This window comes from Hetaerina americana, unplaced genomic scaffold, assembly GCF_022747635.1.
Source record: "Hetaerina americana unplaced genomic scaffold, ioHetAmer1.1.p SCAF_1, whole genome shotgun sequence".
NCBI classification, from domain to species: Eukaryota; Metazoa; Arthropoda; class Insecta; order Odonata; family Calopterygidae; genus Hetaerina; species Hetaerina americana.
Window position 1 is genome coordinate 58,999,292 of NW_027286069.1, and position 8,898 is coordinate 59,008,189.

General features: G+C 36.6%; 1 protein-coding gene and 1 long non-coding RNA gene across 3 annotated transcripts in view; one reads left to right on the plus strand and one right to left on the minus strand.

Moving 5' to 3' along the window:
• CycT (Cyclin T) overlaps positions 1 to 306 on the minus strand; it is a 49,610-nt gene extending 49,304 nt beyond the window's left edge. Inside the window, exon 1 of one of the 2 annotated variants that reach the window (XM_071590033.1) lies at positions 110 to 306. In XM_071590033.1, the coding sequence (XP_071446134.1) occupies positions 110 to 255 (146 nt within the window). In that variant the 5' untranslated portion in view covers positions 256 to 306. Of the gene's footprint in view, positions 1 to 13; positions 68 to 109 lie in introns of those variants that run through there. The other variant, XM_071590040.1, reaches the window with a different exon arrangement.
• Positions 307 to 527: 221 nt separating this feature from the next.
• Positions 528 to 3,875, plus strand: LOC139692035 (uncharacterized). Its single transcript, XR_011701710.1, has 2 exons — positions 528 to 594; positions 670 to 3,875. It is a non-coding gene; the product is annotated as an uncharacterized lncRNA (long non-coding RNA).
• Positions 3,876 to 8,898: the final 5,023 nt, after the last annotated feature.

Here is an 8,898-nt window from a genome sequence, read left to right on the forward strand (position 1 = left end):
ATATACCACATACCATTCCACGAAGGATATTTTCCATAAAACTCACTTCTTTCCTGCATTTGCATCACTACACTCCATCACTACTTGGAGATAATTTAGGAAAGGATACACCTGAAGTCTTTGTCCCATGTCCTGAATAAAATTTGCCGCGTGCTGTCTAAACGATAACTCTCTGTCTGCATCTATGCCACACCTTTTGCTGGGAGAATTTACGAGTTGTTCTTTGGTAAAGTACCATTTTTCTTCCGCCGCCATTTATTCCACTACGGAGGACACACAGACAAATCCCAAGGAGGAAGTCGCCGAACAGCGGATTTGATTGGCTGCTTTCCTGGAACTTTCATTATCAAAATCATAGAAAGTAGAGTTTTATGCCCCATTCGTATTGGTCTTCTTTATTTTAATTTTTAATTTGCAATTTTAATTTTAAGTTACTATATTAAGCACAATTTAGAATATCATAACAACGTAGTAACTTGTGCAAGACCTCCATCTTCATACGCCATTTGTAATACTTCCGGCTAAGTGTGGACGTCGGTCCTCCGTGCTACCGGAGATAGGGGCAGTCTCCTTGGCACTTCAACGGCTTTAATCGTATTTATATTTAATAAATGTTTCCAGTTATGTGTATGAAATGGGATTCCTGTTCTGACTTTCATTCAATTTTAGTTTTGGAGGAGTATCCTTGCTACACCGTCAACATTACGGGGTCAGTGTTCTAGTCCTTCAAAATGGCGTGGAAAATCAAAGAAATGACTCACACCAATTACGTAAGCAATTCATCCAGGGTACTAATATGAAGTATATTCACGTGAGATGAAGGTTGGTATAATGTTTGATATCGTAATTGTTGCTGACATATTTCTGGAGAGCGGGCAACAATGAATCATTTATTCGTAGAAAGTGCTAGTCGTCGATACAAGTCATTCCTATCGTGATCGAAGAATACAAGCTATGAGCTGCGACATCTTACAGAAGTTCCTGCGAACTATTGCCTTAGAACGTGCTTCCGGCGGTTAATATAAATTTTTAGAGGTTGTATGTATGCAGTCATCACGGTGCATGCTTGTTTGACGTTTTGAGTGATTTTAGAAATGTTTTTCGTTCAAAATGAATTAATTCCTCGGAGGATGTATTACAAGGTGCAAACGGGTTTTTTCTTTCTGGTTCTACTTAATCGTGAGAGAGCTGCCTGTCTCGCTCTCAGAGCGTGCCATTTTTTCAGTTTCGTTTTCTTATCCCCTCGTCTTCTGGTTCGTTCATATGCAGTGAATTGATATCAAATGTCATTGAGATGACAATTGTTACTTTTTGATTCTGAAAAATGAAATTTTCAATTGTCATCGAGTTATACCCTTATGTATATAAATAAGTGTAGTTTAGGCTGCAATAGCTCTGTTTGGCTGTGTTATTTGCGCCTTGAGGGATACTCCTGGACTATGAATCCGCATTTTAACGGCCCCTTAACAATTTTAAGTTGATGGTTTCAAACAATTGCATGAACAACTACAGACGACTCTATTATCACGGATGAGCGAGTTGCGAGGGTTTTCCTTTGGTATGTGATGCGAGGGTGAAAGATATAGATTTGTGTAGAGAGTAAACCCTTCTATAGCCCGAGGGGTAGTAAATTAGGGTATGTAAAAGGGAAAGTTTATCGCTCTTCATCCAGGGCTTCATTAACCTCTAATTTTTCTCCCTACCCCAATCGCCAATAATTTCCTTCCGGTGGAACAGCTGGAATTTAAGGGTAAGTCTGCCTATTATTTCATGTATATTTTATTAAAAGTGTATTCTTATCTTTTTTTGATTTTATGGGCTTTATTCACACATTCATTAGACTTGTTTGCCCACCTCTTCCGCCATCAATGCAATATTGTCTCGTGATCGGAGGAATTAATTTATAATGTGTGCCTCTTATTGTTTGGGGTAACTTAGTAGTGTTATAATCTTATTCCATGCCTTGCACAACTTTTTTTACCACCACTCATTCAAATAAGGCAATATCTGATTGATTTACCGATTATGCCATTGATTTTATCCCCCATCCTGTGCTTTTGCAATTTGTGTACCTGGGTTGGTGTCCCTGATGTATACCCTTCCTAACCTCCTAAATTGTTCCGAAGGGAATTCGTTATCAATTGCGTAAGCTAAGTGCCCATACTGGGAAACACTTGGAAGTACGGAGAGAACAGGCCAGGTTCAGAAAAAACGAGTTTAACTATGACACTGAAGGAATTAAAATGGGCCCACGCTACTTTGGTAGATCAGACCACAAAGTTAATTAAGGGGGATAGATTCCAGTACTGATAGATTCAAATACTCATTCTTTCCCCTTACAACAAATCATAATATTAAGACACCAAAGTCACTTAAGAAATTTTAAAAACATTGAATTTAAAAGTCGGAACAAAATTCGACGGTGCTAAGATGTTGGGTATACTTGTAGGTGTGTGTTAGTTGGTAGTTCGAGTGTTTGCAGGTGTGAGGGGTGAAAGTGTTCTTGCATGAATTTATGCCATGTTTTTATTGTGGTTGTAGGAATTTGTGGCCCTTGCTTGCGGGTTTTCTCTTTTCTTTCTAAATTACGGCTGGTGTCCTAACACCCCCCCCCCCCACACGCCCTTGAGGGTTATTGAGTAGATGTAGATACAGTGCATCATTACCTTGTGTATAATGCTGGTAATTTCGCAATATGTATTACGAACTACCAATTCTTCGTAGATTTAGGTGTATATTTCGTGAAACTGATACTGCTTGTGAACCAAACTATTTATAGTTCTGAATAAGCGGTTCAAGCGATTTCTCCATTAACGATAATACGCTCTTTTTGGGATATTTTATTTCGTGGAGTAACTCTTGCTGCAGAATTTTGGACCGCTTCCATGGATTGTGTGTTTAGTATATTTTAAAACTATTGCTCGGTCAATTATCATTGAAATATGTTTTTTTGTGGCTGATATGGCATGCTTATTGGCGTGCCTCTTGCCAGATAATGATGAACCATGTTGGAATGTTCCAATGGATTGAGAAATGTGTGCTTGGAATGTTTGAAATCCCTTTTCTATCAATCGTTGATGAAATATTGCACCTTTTGGGTTACTTATAACTTCCCTCTAATCCTTACCCTTCACTGTCAATTATTTTGATGAGCTTCGTGCTCAATGGTGACTTAGTTTCGTGATCAGTGTTAATCGACCGAGTGACGTTTATTAAGTGATCAGTGGCTGTAAATGTTTTAGGGATCATTGCTGATGGGAAGTTGAGTATTTGGTTTCTTGTGGTGATTCAACTGTGCTCTGCAGCTGCAATTTTATCCACGACAGAAATGAAGATATTTGAGCATTAACAGAGTGATACAGCCCTTTTGGAAAAAAGGATAAACATTTTTACCTGAGCATGTGAAGTGTTAGCATTATATGTTGTATCTCGTGATTCAGAGTATAGTAAAATGATAGGGGATTGACTGCTTTGATATATTTACCAGTTTTCTGTATTGTCATCGACGTGTGAGATGTGTGTTATTTAATCTTGTGATGTGATATTGATCTTGTCTTCTCACTCATCATTAACTTACTTAAATGCTTTTCCTGTGATTACTCTTTAAAAACACTAGTAGGTTCTAAAATTTTATGCTTATCTTCATCACTGTGGCGGTTCCTCGTTGAAGGCATGAATTCTGTACACAACCGATGTAGTGTCTGTGGTATTTCTGTTTCCTCAAAAATTTCTAGGTGGTAGAGCCAGAGCTCATTTCCCAAGCACCTTTTCCCAATTCTTTTCGGTTTATTACAAATATAAATAACATGTTATTTTTGTTTTCTGTACATGAGGCTTGACATGGATTTATATGTCAAATAAAATGTAATACTGAATTCCATGTGTTTTCCTCCAGTTTGGATTACCACACTTATTTGCAGACCATTTTTTCCATGAGAAAAGAGAATCTCAGGTCAGTTTCGAAATCAAGATTATGCTTAACTTATGCTATGCTAAACAACTTCCAGCGTGGTGCAGACCAACTCTGCAAATCACAATGTTTGAAATAAAATAAAACTATCCTAGTTTTGAATCCAGTATCTTTTGAGAGACTTTATGCATGTTTGAAGGCATGATATGTGAGCAAAAAACTATTCTACACTGATGACTATCTTAAGCAAACGAGGTGTGATATCTCATAGTGTTGTATTGTACAGTAAATTATCTTAATAGTTTTTAAATTAGAGTCTTATCTTATTTCCTAACATACCTTTAACAATGAGTCATAACAGCAGACGTGAAACATCTGTGATCAGGCCTTCCAGGTACGTAAATAGCTGATAGGTAATAAACGTTATAAAAAAACTCAATAAATGTGAATTGTCTACTCTAGCTGTTGCATGAGTACCCTGGGAGTTATAATTGCTAGAACATGAACGTGGTATGATAATATTAGCCTCTCATCTAAGAAGGCATAGACAACACTACCTATTTTTTACAGTTAGGGATTTCAGGGATCTAATTCCCAATTTGTGAAGGAATTTGCTTGAACAAATGTTTTCCCACCTTTACTACTGTCTCAATGCATTCCAATGTAACATATGATCTTTAATCTGTATCTATGACTTCATAAACCTATCTTCACATTGATTTTGATAATATAATAATCAGCCTTTCACTAAATGCTGCAGAATTCTTTATTAGTCAAAGATAGGAACTAATGACAGTGAATAGAATACAGCTTATTGAAATAGAATTCAAAATCAATCTACGGAAATGCTTAATGAAAGAATTACATATTCCACCATATCATGAAAATGAAAAGTCATCTTTCATTTCTCTCTGCAAACTTGGAACTCGATCCATCAAGTCTTCGTTTATGTATTCAAAATTTAAAGTATCCTAAATAACTTCTCGTAGAATTCAACAAAATTTTACCAGTGTTAAAGTTTCTAAGTGTTATGCGAACTGTTCCACCTGCTGTTGTTTATGAACTCCTATACAAGTTAACTTAGTCTTTCTCGAAGAACACACAACTTTAGTTTTCATCACATCCACTCTCATTCTATATCAATTTCAATGACACACTCATGCATTCAGTAATGCGTGCCACCCCTTGGCTGGCTGACTGATGAACTAAAGCTGGATCGTCTACTACCGTAACTCATTCTATGAATTCTTCACAGACCATCATTCCTATTTTCAGATCTTCTGATGTTCTTTTAATCATTTTCTCCACTAATAAGTTAAGCAGCACAGGTGATAATGTGCACCCCTGTCTTACTACTCTTCCTAACACTGCCCAACAGTCTCCCACCTGAGCAGCCTGAGATTTGTAGAGGTAAGGGAGTCTCCTCCCCCTCCAATCAACTCATCTTTTCTGCAATACATTCAGTAGCCCGATTCAATATTAAGTGGCTTTTGAAAATCTATGGAACAGAGAAATATATCCTGGTTGTATTGTATATTCCTCTCGATTAGTGATCTCATTACTGCAATGGCATTGCCCGTCTCTCTCCCCTTCCTGAACCCGAATTGATCCTCCCCTAAGTAATCATTTGCCCAGCTCTCTATCCTTTTATTGATGATCCTGAGAAACACTTTAGCTGCATGCATAATCAAACTTATTGCTCTGTAGACCTCACATGTGGCTCCCTTTTTTGGAATAGGAACTAACACTGATCTGACGAAGTCTTCTGGCTAAATTTCCCCCCATGAATGATCAGAATTAGCCCATAAAAACTCTTCCTCCTACATTTGCCGTATTCATTAGTAGTTCCTGCGGAAATGTTGTCCCAAGAGCTTGATCCTCTCTCTATCTAGCCATGGAGTAACCCTGGATGTAATCTATCCTCATCTGTGTCATTCTCATCCAATATTTAATCTTGCTGGCTTAATTTCTTTATAACATCTAGTTCTTCTATGTATTCCCCCCTCTCTCTCTCTCGAATCTTTTTTGGTTCAACTAATATTATTCCTGACTTATCTAAGATTGTTATCAACTTTTTCCTTTCTACTTCCTGATAGTGTTTCAACCCTCGTCCTCTTAAATATCCCATGATCCACCAAAAAGGTGTGTGGCAGGGGCGCAAGCACCAGGTAGGATTAATAAGGGAGAGGAAGTCTTGAAAGACTTTGGAAAAGGGAAAAAATCTACTAGATATCTCTGAAAAGAAGTGCAGACTAATATCAGCCTGGTCTAAAACTTACTTCCAAACTAGTTTTTATTTTACCCATTGTGTATAAGTTCTCGGGTTTACTTAAAAGGGGAGGGAATAAAATTGAGCATAAACACTAGTATGATAGACCTTCACCATACCAAGACAGGTCATGCAGACCTGGAATGCAAGAAATCCCTCCTGTATAGAGCACCAATTTCACTCTTTCTTAGTAAATTTTCCATATCCTTTTGCTGCAGCTTCCATCTCATGTCTCCCTCTATTTTTTACCCACTTCAGTTTATTATTTAACTCTTTGTACTTTCTTCAACCTCTGTATTTTTGTTCTTCCATTTCCATCTTTGGTCTGTCTTTTATCTTATTTATCTGCCACATCATATTGCCCATAATCCATGGTTTCCTTGTACTTTTCCTATTTCCTGACCGTAGTTTCACATACGGCTTTCGATTAGTTTTGTTCCTTAATTAGTCCATTACCATCTCTTACTTGGCCTACCATTGTGTTCCCATCCTCCATCACTATCAGATGTTTCCATCCAGGAACACCCATGATGTCCTCTAACTGATCATATATCCTATCAACTTCCTCCCTGTGATTGCTTGGTAGCATGAAGACAACCAATTGCTGACCCAATGACCAATTTCATTGGATCAGCTTTTGCTTCTTCTAATCATATCCTATCACTTGTTCTCCATTTACTATGCCTCTTCGTACCTTTTTGTTTAATATAATTACCACCCCTCACTGGCTCTCTTGCCCTCCTCTGTATATTACACTATAACTATCACTCCATTAAGACCTGCTATTCTTCCATCTCATCTTAAACAGCCCTAGAATATCTGTATTTCATCACTCCATTAACATTCTAAGTTCCTATTCTTACTAATTCAGTCCTAATCTGCATCTTCTGATGGCTACCCCATTAAAATCAGATGCCTTTTTGCTGCACTGACTACCTTTTGTCTGGCTCCTGCCCTTCAACTTTCTTATATGGGTGACCCTAGGTGTAAATATCACATCCCACCAGCACAAATCTAGGGGTCACCATAATGCACAAGCTCTTCCAAAATGTTATGGTTGTGGTCCATAGGGAAGGAATCAGTTGAATGGAATATGTAGTATGTATTATAGATAATATATTAGATAAAGAACTTGGTTTGTAAACAATATCCTCATACAATAAGCAGATATAGGAGTTTACTGAAGATATTTCGGATGATTCCTGTGAGTGAGATTATGAAGTAGTTGGTTAGCCCGTTACATCCTTGATGTATTTTAGATGCTGATTGGGAAGTTATATCATAAAGTGGTGAAGAATGTGCTTAAAAAACCATTGGTGGCAAAATGTATTAAAAAGAAAAACAACAAACTACCTAAGAGATAATACCACAGTAGTTCAAATGTAAAATTTAACATTCCAGAGTGCATCCTCTGGTCCGCAATGAAGATTTTCTGCTGGTCAGCCAACATCACATCTATTTCAATTCTTCTGTGAAAATCTCATTGCGGATAAGACAGAACAAAGATATTAACGCATGCAAGTATTCATACATATGATGACTATGACTTGCACCTAATGAGGAACTATGGGTAGAAATTAATTCAAAAAAATTCTTCACAAACCTCGCCTAGCGGATGATTCAAAAACTTGACATCAAATAGATTTTCTGAAATTCATCTTCCTGTTGTCATATTAAGCAGAAATTTCGAACTTGTTCAGGGAGGCCAGTAGATTTCTATTCTAGGGATCAATGAAATTTTCACGATGAAAAGTGTTTTTCAAGGTGGTGTTAATGGACTGCAAATTCCATGTCCATCCATCATGTTTTACATATTATTTTTTAACCCTTTATGCATTTACAGCATGCCTTTATATAACTTGTTGTCTACTGTAAACATCCAGAGTATTGTCATTTTTAACAAGGAGTGGATATATTTTAATAAGAGAAATGTTATCTGTAAATCTCGAATTCAGGCAGCTGAAAGAGCAGTTATATTGTATCCATCACTTGGCTAAAATAAAAATTACAATGATATATATGGCAATCCTAGAAAATATTTTGGGAAGAACTTTTAGATCTATTAGAAGGATCTGCCCTAAGTAAGAATAAATAGAAGGGCCAAACTATGGGATGCAGTTAGAAATATATACAGCCAAAACATTACAGGCTAAATGTAGGGAAATAAAAAGAAAAGAAAGTCACCCAAAAATGCACATTACACAGCATGTGGCTTGCTTGAGGTATAATGCATAGATAAGCTCTTTCTAAGGTAAGGTGGGAAGTACTGCTTTATGGTCAATATTTAAAAAGAAAATTATTGAAAATAACTTAAACCATTCATTTAACAGCCATACTGAGGCGCATACAATTAGAACCAATTGAAATAAAACAACATCAAAATACTTGTTTTCTTTATTTAAAACTTGCAAATGCATAATTTAATTGTAAAATAATTTTTACCAGCCATGAATTTAATAGCCCTTTTAGGGCACATGGAATTGAACATAATATTAAATTGCCAAAATGAAACTTACAGCACTCATTTCCTTTTTACACTGGCAAGTACAATACTTGTTAATAATATTCAAACAAATTCAATTGAATGTTATGACTGAACAGGTGCAGGTTTTCAAGTGATCCATTCCATCATTCCAGATGAAGTTTTTCCATCATTAATAATTACAGTAGTACCAATTTATTAGGCAAAATGAATTACAAACCCATCAAGAAACATTTA